Below are 14,845 nucleotides of genomic sequence, written 5' to 3' on the forward strand. Positions count from 1 at the left end.
AATGGCTTTGTGTATCAGAGTGACTGCAAGATGCAAAGTTGATGAACTTGACACAGACAGCGTTTGATTAACTTACATGTGTTTTTGAGTCAAGGTATGAGTCTAGGCAAAAGTCTTCTGATAGCATCAATGTGAATACTGAACTGACTGTAAACAGTTCTGTTGTTTTTTAACAGACAAAGTTAAAAAGGGACTGGTTGAAACAATCACAGCCTCTGACCTCTTGAAAATGCAGCGGAAGAGAATGCATGAACAGCAGCAGGCACGTAAGAGGAAGCTGTCTGCATCTTCTGGATCAGAGCAGTGTGAGAGTGAAAGTAAAGGACCAATGTTAGGCAGAGGTTTGCAGAGAGGACAGGATCTCTATCTTGATTTTGGAACACCATTGTCACAGTCTAAGAAATCTTTGTCTGCAAATATAGCAAAGGTAAAAGTTCAAGTGAATGCAGTATTACATTAAAGTCACAATTGTTGAGAGTTTTATGAATTTATTTTCATGATTATATTTTCAAAACAATGTTGGTTCATGTAAATGTGCTAACTGAATGAAATGTATAGAAGTATCACTGCTTGCTGATTTGGACCATGACTATATGTTTTAACAGGTTAAATAATAAATGGGTGCTGCACTCGTATAATGGCACCCCACAGAAAAGTACAAAACCTTAACATCGTTATCATACCAGAAACAAGCATGATGCCATTTACTTGAATGCACAACACACGATGGCTGACATTTTGTTGTTGACTAGATTGGATTTAGGTGACTGGTTTGCCTTTGATATCTCATGTAACCTGATTTATTTTGATTTGTTGCATCTGTTATATTTTCATGGTAAAGTTTGACAACATAGCTGTACCCTTACACATGTCAACAAAAATTGAATAACATCACATTTTAACACAAATGAGGTGTAGGTTGCCGTCTCAGCAAGAAAATGCTAACCTGTGTTCTGTTTTACACACAGAGGAAAGCAGTAGCCATAGTAACAGCCAAAGGACCTCTGAAAAAACAGGATCCCAATGCAGCTGAGAAATCTAGGAAATTAGATACTAAGACCCAAGAACAGATTCAAAAAAGAGTTGCAGATAACATACAAGATTCACCTCATCAAGGTATGGACAATTTGTAGAATTAAAATTGAAGTTAAAATTATAATTCCTTCAAATGTAGAGCTTTGAAATAGTCAAATCTTTGAACTCTGAAATCAGGTTGCCTCAGTCTTTTCTCCAGGATGCTCGATTGCACAAATCCATCCTCCCATACCCTCTCCTCCATCTAATCAAAGTCCCCTCTCACAATTGCGCAACATGTCACCAATCTACAATGAGGTTTGAGATTTCGACATACTAATATTTAAAGTACACATGTAGCATTCCACTTCAGGATTACTGACTATGATATACTTTGATAATGCTGTCATTCAGGATTACTGTCTATGATATACTTTGATAATGCTGTAATTCAGGATTACTGTCTATGATATACTTTGATAATGCTGTCATTCAGGATTACTGTCTATGATATACTTTGATAATGCTGTCATTCACGATAACTGTCTATGATATACTTTGATAATGCTGTCATTCAGGATTACTGTCTATGATATACTTTGATAATGCTGTCATTCATGATTGACAACTGCTATACAGTGCTAATGATTCTACTGACAGTGACTTGTATGAGAGTAACGCATCTAGGCATCTCTTCTGATCAATATAGAGAAAACCGTCATCCAAATGATTTTTTCAATAATGTAGGCAAGTCTGAGCAACCAAGGAAAAAGAGGAAATTTCTAGGTTCAGATTTAGCAGAAATGGATACCAATTCTGAAGATTTTCTAAGGGTTGTACAAGCACAGTCAAAGTACTCAGCTCTATTACATGAGGTAATGTAACATAGTAAACACTTATTACTTGGTCATGAGAGTTAAAGTGCCTATTTATTACCTTTAGGGTCATGCATTACCAGAAACAAATTGCTATTCCCCAAGACCATATGCCGAGGGGTATAGCTATGTATCTCTCATAATGCAAGGCCAGGAAGGGTAATATATGGATGTTGTAACCGGAATAAAGACCGGGTTGTATGTTGTTTTATAACACACCACATGCTCATGCTCTTGTATGCTATTGTTTTTAATATGCTTTGATGTACAGGCACTGAAATGATACATAGTTTGCTTGGCCATTCTTCACAGCGGGAACATTAATGATGTTCTTCACAAAAAGAAGCTAAAATGTCCTTAGCATACCATATAACGTCCTTGGTTGCATTGGAATGTTTGTTGTCAATGAGCTCTTCAAGTTCATGTGACATGACCGGACACTTTTTCAAAAACTATTTTCCTAGGGAAAGTCTTTCAAAAAACATTCCTCTCACGTCACTTTTCTCTGGTCTTATTACATGACGGATCACGACACATAATGAGCATGTGGAGTGTTATAATACCATCTATTTATTTGAATGATTGACTCTGCAGTTTTTTGGCTAATGTTATTTTCCACTGGAATGAATCATTAACTCGTTTCTTTCCAGGACTGTCACATTCAATCTGCCAAGTCTGTAAAAAGATCTTGGACATTACTTATCTTAACATCGTGCAAACTTTGTTTAGATCAGATAACTTCCATTTCTAATAGTTTCTAAGTTAGAATTACCCTGGCTTACTGTAGTAGCAGTTCTTATCGCATCACTGTTGAAGTTCTATTCCCAAAATGTGCATGATATTAGATCATGAAATTTAGAATGGTTTCGTCCCTCCTGTTGCTTCAGCCGTTTTTTTTTTCTTTTTGTTCAGGTGGAAGATGATCTGCAGGAGAAGTACTTCAATGAGCTCGAAAAGAAAGAAAAACTTGAGACAAAGATGTCATCCATTCTTGAGAAAGTCTGTAAAGTGGTCTCCTGTCATCAGGTAGGTTATAGATTTTCAATTAGACTTTGAATACCCTGCAGTCTTTGCATATCATTCCAATTCACTGTCTCTTCATGCATCTACTTTGTCAGTCTCCCTGCATTGGTGTACATCATATCTGTGTGTACCTACAGTCTGATTTTAAGGTAGTATGCGCCTCAAAAATGAAATACTTAAACTTTTGCTCAAACTTTCCTCAAGGATCTTTCAGCATGCAAATTTTGGTACAGGTGAAATAAATTACCCAAGATTTACTGATATCTGAAATTCAAAATTGCCGTCAACCTTATGTTAATTCTATGGAGAAAAATAAATTTTCGATTTTCGAAAAAGTAAAACAGTGACAAGATTTCTTACACCAAGAGCTTTAAAATGAATCCCCACAAGCGGTAGGCCAGAAAAGAATTGTAAAAGTTTGAGAGTCTGAATATCTGTCCCTGAGGTGTATTCTACCTCAAGCAATCTTAGTTCTCACTCTGCTTCACACAAAAGTTGCCAACAAGACCGTGTGGCAATCAGTATGGAAGACTTTATATTTGACTCCAATGCTGGTTTCTTTGATGAGACTCCACACTATATCTACATAAAATATGTGTGTTTGATTACAGTGCAAGTACACATACTTTAGTCCAGCTGCAAGATGTAAGCAGGAAAATCATTCTTTGAAATGGCATGAAGCAAAGCAAAGATTCTTTCTCTGCAAAGACTGCAAGACCAAAATGTTCACGTTTAACAAAATCCCGAATACAAGTTGTAGGTAAGTCTTCCCTGACATCATCAATAATTTCCCTGTGTGCCCAGACATAGTTCATGAGAACACATGGGTCTGTGTGTGCATCTATGCATGCATTGCTTGCATCTGCCCCGAGCTGTTTCTTCAACCTGTCTGGACAGATATCATTCAGACTTGACAAAAGAACAGTGTGCCATATGAATTACACACACATGTCAATGTGTTCTATGATATGAACTAAAAATGTTCTCATGTTCATTTCAGAAGATGAAGACACTCTCTATAATTAGCTATTGATACTGTTAAATGACTTTCTTGAGTGCCAAATCTTTGTATGATCAACATTCACCCAATTCAAATATTCATTCAATATGCAAATTAGCAATTAAAAAACACGAAACTGATGAACATCTTTGCACACTATTACGGTAGTGAGAGATCAACATCTGTACCACGCTTTCATCAAATATGATGCAGTCTTTCTGGACATAGCACACTAATCTGGAAAGTTCATGAAATATGCAAATTAGCATTTAATTTATATAATAGTCGCGCCAGCGGCTTACTGACTACGCATGCGCGTATTCATAATATACTATGCGAGTAACTGGAAGTGTACCCTTCTTTCGTGGGCGCTGCCATGTTTTATTGAGTGCTCGTAAATAAACAAATTCGAAACGTGCTCTCTATTCTTTTATAACATGCCATTAATAAAATATATCTTTTTTATTAGCGAGTAATTATTATTATCCACCCTGTCGCTGATACAAAATTTCTTATCACGTCTAAAAATTAAAAGAAGAGAGAAAACTGTCGTGCATATGAACGAAACATTCACAAAGAATGCTGGGATCGAATCTTAGAAAGGCGCCCTCTGTGTCAATAACTATGTGCAAAATTTACCCGTTTTTAGAAGTAACGCTTTCAGCTTACAATATCGGAAGTTGGGCAGTACAGTTACTATTGCAAAGTTAATGATGGCACAATACGTCCCTTGTTAAACATAATAGACAGTAATCATGGTAAAAATTGCAAATTTATGTCAAACTTTTTTACACATAACAGAAAATCTATACCTACAGGGTCTGACATTGTGTACGTGAACTGTCATCAGAGGGTAAACCGGTCATACTTGTACAAACGTATATAGAAAGTAACAATTAATTCTATTTTATCCTTTATGATTACTAATCGTGAAGCGATACAAATAACATTTTTAATCTCAACGCCTGGCGTGACACCAAGGGCTGAGCCCTATATAATATTACTGTTTAGGCAAAAAAAAAACCAATAGGTTTGTTTCTGGTCATTGACATGTGGCAAAAATGATGCGGCAACGCGATTTTTTTCCAATTTTTTTATTTTTGGTGGAATTTGATACATTTTTCCCTTTTTTCCATAGGGGCAAATGAAAAACAGGAAAAAAAAAGAGTTGACGCGCACACTTTCAAATGATACAGACCAGAAACATATCAATTTTTTTTGCCTTATCGACTTTGTACACCATTTTAGGGCTTTGAGCTCAACAACTGTACATCATCTGTACCAAGTGTCACAAATCAATACATCAATATTACATGCAAGATACTGAGTCTGAAAACTGTTTTCTGTACACTCATCATTTCCATTATATCTATCCAAAACAATAACAGCAGCAGTGAATAATCATTAAACTTGTTGAGTCCAGTTCATGAATCCAGTTCATAAATCCAGTCCATGAGTCCAATCCAGGTTTTAGATACTGCCAGACTTGAAGAGTAAATTTGCAAACAAGTACCAAACTTAATGTAGCAATTAGCAAACAACTGTACCCCAGCATCATGATCTCAGGCAGCCTGTCTTGCAGCTCTTAGTGATTTTTTGCTTTAGGGGCAACATCAAAAGTTCAATATAATAAATCTAACTTAATTGCTTAAGTTTGGCCTCAGACCCCCCCTTCTAACTTAACTGACCTAAAATTGAAAAACATTGCGGACTCATACCCTGTACTAATTCTTTCAAACGACGTACCAATTTACCATTGAATTAAATAAAAATTGAAAACCATTATAAAGTAACAAAAATACAGGTGACTGGATCGGTTTTAGCGTACAAAAATCAGCCTTGAAATCGTAAAATTTGCCATAAAGACATTAAATCGTTTTTGACTGCACAGAAATTAATTTGGCCAAAAACCCCCCACCCCCAAACTTAATCAATTAAGTTTTTTTTCAAACATCGATCTTTTGACGTCGCCCCTTAGTATACCCTGATTCAAAGGGCATTTTTATCAGATTATCTTTTTCCATTTTTTCATTTCAGAAACTGTGGTGGTTCAAAATTTGATAGAACTAGCATGTTGACGGTGAGTACAATAGTTATGTACAATTTATATGTCCAAATAAAACGCTCACTGGAAAAGGTTAAAACAGCATGGTTTTAATAACTGTGTTTTATTTTACTTTGAGTCATTGAAGTAAACCTTCACAATTTTTAAGATTTAAGTAGTATAATTTCAATGTGCATTACTTCAGCCTTAATCTGGTACTATTGCCTAGAAAGAAATCTGAAGGTCACAGTGTATTACTGTGTTTTAGTGATTTAGCATTAATGGCTGATCTGTTACTATTGCCTAGTGTGAAATCTGCAGGTCATAGTGCAGCAGTTTTCATCTTTAATGTGGAACTGTTGCATAATTGGAGTTGATTATATGGAATATTAATTTCTATTATACTATCAAATAACAGTCTTCCATTATACTATGATAGAAGTGGCAAATTTGATTGTTACAATGGGCCTCTAGTCTAATTTGTCTCAACAATGTTGGCGGGAAGAAAATTGTGACATATTGGTAATATTTTCCAACTTTCCATGTCAATAGTTGTTTCCTAAATTGCTTTCATGGAATGTATATGTCAGTGAAACATAGTTGGCAATTTTTTACAAAATTGATCAGAAATAGCATTATTTGGTTTGAAATTTTGCTTGCAATTTTAAAACGAATGGAAAACGTACCATAATTTTGGGATGCCTTCCATTTCTGATAGGATACTGATTAAAGACATGCATATGTGAGCAATTCATTTCCATATTTACTAAACTAGGGGCTGATGGTCAAGTAAAATTGTTATCCCAGGGACTGGTAGCCAAGTAAAATCACTAGTCAGGGACTGATAGCCAAGTGAAATCACTAGCCAGGGACGTGTAGACAAGTGAATTCATTAGCCCAGGGACTGATAGCCAAGTAAAATCACTAGCCAGGGACTGGTAGCCAAGTAAAATCACTAGCCAGGGATTGGTAGCCAAGTAAAATTACTAGCCAGGGACTGGTAGCCAAGTAAAATCACTAGCCAGGGACTGGTAGCCAAGTAAAATCACTAGCCAGGGACTGGTAGCCAAGTAAAATCACTAGCCAGGGACTGGTAGCCAAGTAAGATTACTAGCCATGGACTGGTAGCCAAGTAAAATTACTAGCCAGGGACTGGTAGCCAAGTAAAATTACTAGCCAGGGACTGGTAGCCAAGTAAAAGTACTAGCCAGGGACTGGTAGCCAAGTAAAAGTACTAACCAGGGACTGGTAGCCAAGTAAAATTACTAGCCAGGGACTGGTAGCCAAGTAAAATTACTAGCCACGGACTGGTAGCCAAGTAAAAATACTAACCAGGGACTGGTAGCCAAGTAAAATTACTAGCCAACAAAGTGATAGTTCACCATTGATGGGTTTTTGATTACAACATTTTAAAGATACCCCTCTTCATCTCTGGTGATGATGGTGTCACATCCCAAAGGAAAATATATCAATGCATTTTAATTTACTTTACATTTTTACAGTTATTTTAATAACTTTATAACTTTGCTGCTTGCAAATCTTGATCACATAAAAACAACTGAAGCTCGGCCGTAACGTGATTATGCAATCACAGGCATCATGGGATTCCAATAGCGGTGACTGCAGTCAACAAAAAAATTCTCATCATACTGCAGTGACACAAGAGTATCAGTGAGCAACTTATGGAAAGGACGTGTGTGATTTTTGTAGCAATTGTCTGAAATGCATTACATGCAATTGTACAATGTTACCATCACTGCGATAAGTTAAACTTGCTTTTCTGAATCGCATTCTGTAGGAAAGGAAAGGTCCCCGACTTGGCGGTGAGACACTTTTACTTCGTGGTGAAGAACAGAAGTGGGTTTAACTCCTTAAAATATACAGATTTTCTAAGAGATACATTACGGCAGTTTGATCATTTAATTCTATCTGATCTGATTAACATGTCCCTTTTTTGCACAAATGTTGTAAAATTTGTCTTCAATCCTGATATACTTATTTCGATGTCAACAGAGTTTATTGTCTCAATAAAGCAGACAGCAGCTTATCAGGTAATAAACTTTAATTCTAATTTCTGGGAAGTAATTGTACATCCTCTGAAATAAACTTCATTAAACCCTGTGTATGTTTTGGTGGTCTTTAAAGTTTTCTAGTTTGGGTGAATACTTGTCTTTTTAGCCGCCTTTTTACTGGCACAATTTGCATCTATCTTTCATAATAAAGAAATGCATACAAAATGAGATACTGTCTACAAGAAACTTGCAGCTTAAATGTCTTAGGATTTGTAACATTTCATCTCCAGGTTGTGATATTGTCAGGGTCACTTCAACATCCAATAATTGTTCATCATTTTGCACAAATATTTCCATGTTATTTACTCCTGAGCTTGTCAGGTACTTTTGCAAGTCATGAACAGATCTTTCATGTCATATCATTTTGTAACTTTGTAAATTTTGTTATGATGATGACATTTTTCATTCACTGGTGATCTGTATTTTTGATTTCAACAATGAATAAAAATTTCAAATGTTTAACTTTAACTAGCCAAGATGCCTTCATTTTTAGCAGCTATAAAGTACAATGGTACTTGAGAAGATATTAAAATCATTATAACTCCACTATCATGTCTTGAATTACGTCCTTGAGTTTTCTAGTCGACTTCAGTCCATCACTTCAATCACTGAACAGTTTATCAGGTGAACTGACAGGTCTTATGGATGAACCTGGTGATATTTTGTGAGAGGCATAGCAAGAGGAAAGTGGTTCAAATCAACATTTTTAAATATTTGTGACAAGCATTGAAGCAACTGGTTCTGAAACTTACAAAAATACCATCATAGTACTGTGTGAGCTTATCAACATATAATTTTGATTTGACAGTGCTTACAGCTGAATATGTGTCTTAACAGATATTTGAATGGAACTGTTACTACACAGACAGGACACCTCTCTTTTTGAAATGGAATGATCCTTTAAAGTGAACACCCCTTTTTTGAGTAATAGAGTAGTAGTCTGTTAGGATATTGTCACATCTTTTTCAATATTCCATCAAGATGCCACCTACAGCGGAATGGTCAGTCATATTTGAAAACACCCACAAAATTTCTAAACAGAAAGATTCCCAATTTTGTTTAGAGTGCGTTGTTCTCCAGACACCACTTTGATGTACATCCATCAAAAATAGTAAAGCCTGCAACATGGAGGTCACTGATAATTATCAAGAGTAGAAATCAAATTCCTTTCATATCGACTTTGTTTCACAGATATCTATCATTGAAAAGACTTACAAATGCATTAACTATAACAACACAAACTATGCTGATGACATCAGGCTCAGTTAGGCCTTATTGTATCCATTAAAGAAGTGTCCAGATAGGAACACAAAAAACAAATTCCACTACAAGTGCTTTCAGTGGATTTACTCCTTGACTGAAGTTTCAGTGAAGTAAATTGACTTGTCATTCATGGTTCAAAATTGCAGGAGAATTTCAAACAGATTATCTCCAGAAGTCGGTAAATGCTGTTGTCATAGGAGCCTAAATTTGGCAGATTTTAACACTGTCATAATTGAAACGAACCCTCAAAATGGTTTCACTCATGGTGTATTGTTACCACTGTTGTCATGGTGATGTAATCCAATAGGTTGTTTAGCAGTCAATGTAACTTCTACCAGAGGCTGTTGAAGTTGCATACTTCTAACTTGAATCCATCATTAGTTTATATGTTCAACTCGATGTGTCAATCACATATTTCATAATTCATAAAACATGATAATGTGTTTATGGTAATTCTTGATTCTTGACCATGATTACTTTCACTAGTAAGAGTGGCTGATCTCATTCTTATGAAGCCAGAAACAAAATTTTGTTTTTCTTCTCAATAAAATATGTTGTTATAAAAAATATTATTCTTGCAAATGCAGCATATTTTATACACTAGGCAATGTTATTGTCAGCAAATGAATTTTGGTCTGGAATTTAATGTTCATTTGTCAAACGATAACATCAGCTGTATGACAAGCTGGATACCAAGGATTATCGCATAGTTTTAGGAGAAGAACAACAGACTATAAAACAACAAAATAAAAAGCCACCCTACCAGTCTTACAGACTGTCTACACCCACAAAAGCTACCCTACCAGTCTCACAGACTGTCTACACCCACAAAAGCTACCCTACCAGTCTCACAGACTGTCTACACCCACAAAAGCTACCCTACCAGTCTCACAGACTGTCTACACCCACAAAAGCTACCCTACCAGCCTTACAGATTGTCTAGACCAACAAAAGCCACCCTACCAGTCTTACAGACTGTCTACACCCACAAAAGCTACCCTACCAGTCTTACAGACTGTCTAGACCAACAAAAGCTACCCTACCAGCCTTACAGATTGTCTAGACCAACAAAAGCTACCCTACCAGTCTTACAGACTGTCTAGACCAACAAAAGCCACCCTACCAGTCTTACAGACTGTCTACACCCACAAAAGCTACCCTACCAGTCTTACAGACTGTCTAGACCAACAAAAGCCACCCTACCAGTCTTACAGACCGTCTACACCCACAAAAGCTACCCTACCAGTCTTACAGACTGTCTACACCCACAAAAGCTACCCTACCAGTCTTACAGACTGTCTACACCCACAAAAGCTACCCTACCAGTCTTACAGACTGTCTAGACCAACAAAAGCTACCCTACCAGCCTTACAGATTGTGTAGACCCACAAAAGCTACCCTACCAGTCTTACAGATTGTCTAGACCCACAAAAGCTACCCTACCAGTCTTACAGACTGTCTATACCTGCAAAAGCTACCCTACCAGTCTAGCCACTGCTTTGAGGTTCAGATTTGTCCATATCGAGTGAATTTTCTCATGCTACAAAAAATGTGTATTTGTTGACATAACAAGCAAAATTTACTTTGGCAATTTTTACAGCATTTTTTGCAGACTTTACAAAACACTCAATACTATATGTTGCTGATAGCAAAGGAAAACTGGACTCATATCATATTGAGAAATGATGGGGTAAATATCTGTAAGGCCAGAGTAATTAAATTATTTGTTTTTTACATCCATTCAAAATTTTGAGAGCTAACAGTTCAAAACCACATACAGAGAATTCAACACACTTATGTTTTATATTTACTTGATTGTTTCCTTGTAATATGGGTGTCCATTCAAGAATTGAAGCAGAAACATCTTGTTCACCTCTGACTCTGTAATTTAAACTTCATTGTGACATTCTGCAATCATGCAAACGTTTTATTTGTTTTATGTATATCTTTAAAAATTTGTAAACAAAGATTTCAGGAGAGAAATAATGCTACATTACACTTTTTAAATTAAAAGCTCAGATCCAGATTCTTAGTTTTTTTTAGAGTGGAAAATATCTTGAAAAGAAATGGCCCCAGTGAACTTTAGAATTATGCAAGTTAAAGACACAAAATCTAATATTTTCTAGCCATACTTAAATTGCTTGTAACAGATTTCATTTGAATCTAATCAAGCCATTCTTGAAATACCAAGTCAACAGAAAATACAGAATACAGGGACATGTAAAATGGAAGCTCACAGGTGTCTTGCATGTAGCATCTATAAGATAGTAGTAACTAAAATGAAATTTAACCTAGTCTACCATTCTTGAAATATGACTCCAGCTGAGAGACAAACACAGCATAGAGATTGGGTCCTTGTGTCAACACCAGAGCTGCAGCAACAATAATCGGGCACTGTTCCAAAGTGATGTAAAATGTACATTTTACTGCCATTGTATCGATATTAGCGAATGTTTTCACATTTATGAGCAAAATGTAATGCTTATTAGAAAGGTTTGCAGTAACTGCTAGTGTAAATGACTCGAAATAAATATAACATCAAGGTATTAAGTGGTTTTCATAGTAACTGCTCAAATCATTACACTTTAACAATGATATGTACTTAAACACATTTAGTTTTGTATAAATTTCACAGCAATTTTAATAATTTTTGAAAGCTCTCGCTGTTTTGAAAGGACTGGAAACTTGAATGTATTTATTGGTGATAAAGCTATCAACGGTGAAGTTGACGCGGTTTTTATTGAACAACATGGTAATCTCAATAGAATGGAATTTACTGAACACTGTGGTTTGATATGCATGAGAAATTGGCTCAGTGCTATTGCAAGTAAGGTTGTTTGCAGTTGTGGGAAACACGCTGGCAACAAAATGAACCCAGTTACACAAGACTTGTGAAAAATGATACCTTTCATAGCGTCAAATAAAGCTGTGTAAATGTAAAGGAAAGTAACTCCAGTTTTAGTGTTCTGATATCGCAAATGTCATTTCAATGTTTGCATCAACATTCCTACCTCTGTAGGTCACAGACGTGGTAATGCAACACCAAGCAATTTAGACATACAGTACTTCATTTATGTGAATATTATGGTTAAAAACAGCATACTGTATATAAGTATAATATTTATATCATCTCAAGATATCGTTGATGGCGTCAAATACGTCGCCATGGTTACTATAAAAGCGGAAGTGACATCTCACTTTTAATTTCAGCATTATTTATGAATGTCGTCATGAAAATTCCGTACATATGGGAAGGAACATTACGACCGTATTCACTTGTGGAGCCCTTTCCTTGAAATCTAGCACAGCTCTCGGCCTTGGCGATAAAAGCAGTATGTGTCATAGAAAGTTTTTCGCCTCATCGTTACAGCATTTTTATTTCTGTACATATCTTGCATTGGTGTCGGGTAAGTACTCACAGACTTTTAAGTTGCATGATATAGATTGAATTATTATTCAATTGCTGGATCCATACAAAGGTTTCCTGACAGTGAGACAATAGTCAGGAATGCTTTTCAATTGTTTTTTAATTTACCGGTGCCGCCAACGAAGCTGTTCGTGCAAAAAGGTGTTCGTGTACAGTTTTTCAGCGGGCGGGGAGGAAAAGTCAATATTTACAGTGGCGCAAGAAATTTCAGTTTTTTACATTTGGCGAGGATAAAATTTCTGGCAGTGGGAACTTGGAAATAGGTAGGGGAATGCAGTGGTTGATTCAACTCCAGGGAAGATTTAGCGCCTAACATAGGGGGAGGAATGTCCTAAGGTTGAAATGGTGTTTGTTTTTTTTTGCTTGCACAGTTTTTGTTGATCTTGGTTGCCACACACGTACATCTGATCAAAAGACAGTGCTGCGCTTTAGTCGGCAATGAGGAATTTCAGGGGTGGGGAGAGGGCAGTTGGGACCTTGGGCCGTTGTAGGGAGCGGGGGTGGCAGATCATGATACTAGAGGGCAGTGGACATCATAATACAGGGGGAAGGCACATTTTATGCATACCAGTGGGGAACAGTTACGAACAGCTCTACGTTCCCCTCCAAAATTTCAGTCAAGGTCAAAAACATGTAAAATGAGTGTATCAGCCTTCGAAACATGTTTTGTGATGATTTTGTAAAACTAACGAAATTTACCAGCTGGCGGCACCTCAAATCATTAAGCTTATTACACAAAAAGAATTTCGCTGTTGTAGCAATTCGACAGGCTGTGTAAGCTTATTCCTCTTGCACATTTAGGCTACATTCTGAGCAGTTAAAGAATACATGGTCTTAACGAGACGTTACAATTCTTTACACCGAGAAAGATTACTGGACGGAATTCATCAATAAAACTTAAATGTGCATAGTTTGAATTGTGTAACTACTACTCGAAGACGAAAGGACAACCACACGCAGCATATCAAACTAACATGATCAGATTTTAAGGAGGGGGTCGTCGGAACTCTGCTCAAAGGTTGCCAGGGACCCCTACGATCGGATGTAAACACTGTATCTAGGGTACGTTGGCGACTGAGGAAATTTCAAACATGTTTGTTAACAATGAATATCGTAAAATTTAAATGTTGTAGTTACGTTGATGTGATGCATCTAGATATCATGCATGAAATACATTGTTTGTAAACAAGAAAGTCGCACACGCACAGTTCCGACGACGGTTTCCCTTTAAATCATCTGAAAATAAGCAAAACACAATAAAACACCGTTCATTTGTTTTAAGTAGTTCACTTAAAGGGGAAGTTCACCAAGGATGGTTTTTACATATGTGGTAGCTCTGTGGTCATTTACCCAGGAAAAACTATTTTCACCATTTATAACTCGCAGGATTTTTTACAAAAAACGATAAAATAGTACAGGAAGTTGCTCATGTAATTTGAATCATGTGAAAAAAGCTCCAAACTTGGAGCTTGCATAATGTGATATGGAAGGGACCATCTTCGGACGGGTATGGCCCCCACATTGTCAACAAAATCTGACAGTGGAAAGTTTATTATAAGTGATTCATTGTTTATGCAAGAATAAACAGTATAAACAAAAATTATGTAAATTCGCACAGCCTGGTTTAAGCATGGGTGAGTGGACAATGCCATACCCATGTACTGCGGAACTGCGCTCAAAGGTCGTGTGGGACCCATACGACCCATGGCAACAATGTATCCAAGGCACAATGGTGATTGATGACAGTTAAAACATGTCTGTCATAATCTATCATCGTATAATTTAAATGTTGCAGCTATGGTGATGAGGTGCATCTAGATATCGTTCACGAAATACATAGTTTGTAAACAAGAAACTCGCACAGGCGCAGTTCCGACGACTATATCCCTTTAAACTTCATTTTGAATCATGGAATCATTGCACACGTAATCTGTGAGTCTGTGCGTCTTTGTTTGTCTGTGCCTGTGCATTTGTGTGTATGTGCACTGTCCCTCCACCCAGGGACGGTGGTATGTGTGACTCAATGACAACTCTATATCAGTGACAAAAACAGAACCATCTCATTTCAGGACTAGGTGTTTCAGAGAATAACTATATATTTTTCAGAAAGTACATTGTACAGGACCA

At 36.7% G+C, this 14,845-nt stretch overlaps 2 protein-coding genes across 5 annotated transcripts in view; both read left to right on the forward strand.

Moving 5' to 3' along the window:
* Positions 1–8,496, forward strand: part of LOC139134529 (protein MCM10 homolog) — a 90,951-nt gene extending 82,455 nt beyond the window's left edge. For all 4 annotated transcript variants that reach the window (XM_070701391.1, XM_070701394.1, XM_070701392.1 and 1 more), the window contains 7 exons: positions 177–427; positions 969–1,116; positions 1,762–1,889; positions 2,802–2,915; positions 3,524–3,672; positions 5,950–5,992; positions 7,755–8,496. In XM_070701391.1, the coding sequence (XP_070557492.1) occupies positions 177–427; positions 969–1,116; positions 1,762–1,889; positions 2,802–2,915; positions 3,524–3,672; positions 5,950–5,992; positions 7,755–7,823 (902 nt within the window). In that variant the 3' untranslated portion in view covers positions 7,824–8,496. The remainder of the gene's footprint in view (positions 1–176; positions 428–968; positions 1,117–1,761; positions 1,890–2,801; positions 2,916–3,523; positions 3,673–5,949; positions 5,993–7,754) is intronic.
* Positions 8,497–12,538: 4,042 nt separating this feature from the next.
* The window catches only part of LOC139136011 (uncharacterized), a 28,642-nt gene continuing 26,335 nt past the window's right edge, over positions 12,539–14,845 (forward strand). The window contains exon 1 of the mRNA XM_070703831.1: positions 12,539–12,698. Coding sequence (XP_070559932.1) covers positions 12,539–12,698 — 160 coding nt within the window. The remainder of the gene's footprint in view (positions 12,699–14,845) is intronic.

This window comes from Ptychodera flava, chromosome 6, assembly GCF_041260155.1.
Source record: "Ptychodera flava strain L36383 chromosome 6, AS_Pfla_20210202, whole genome shotgun sequence".
Taxonomy (NCBI): Eukaryota; Metazoa; Hemichordata; class Enteropneusta; family Ptychoderidae; genus Ptychodera; species Ptychodera flava.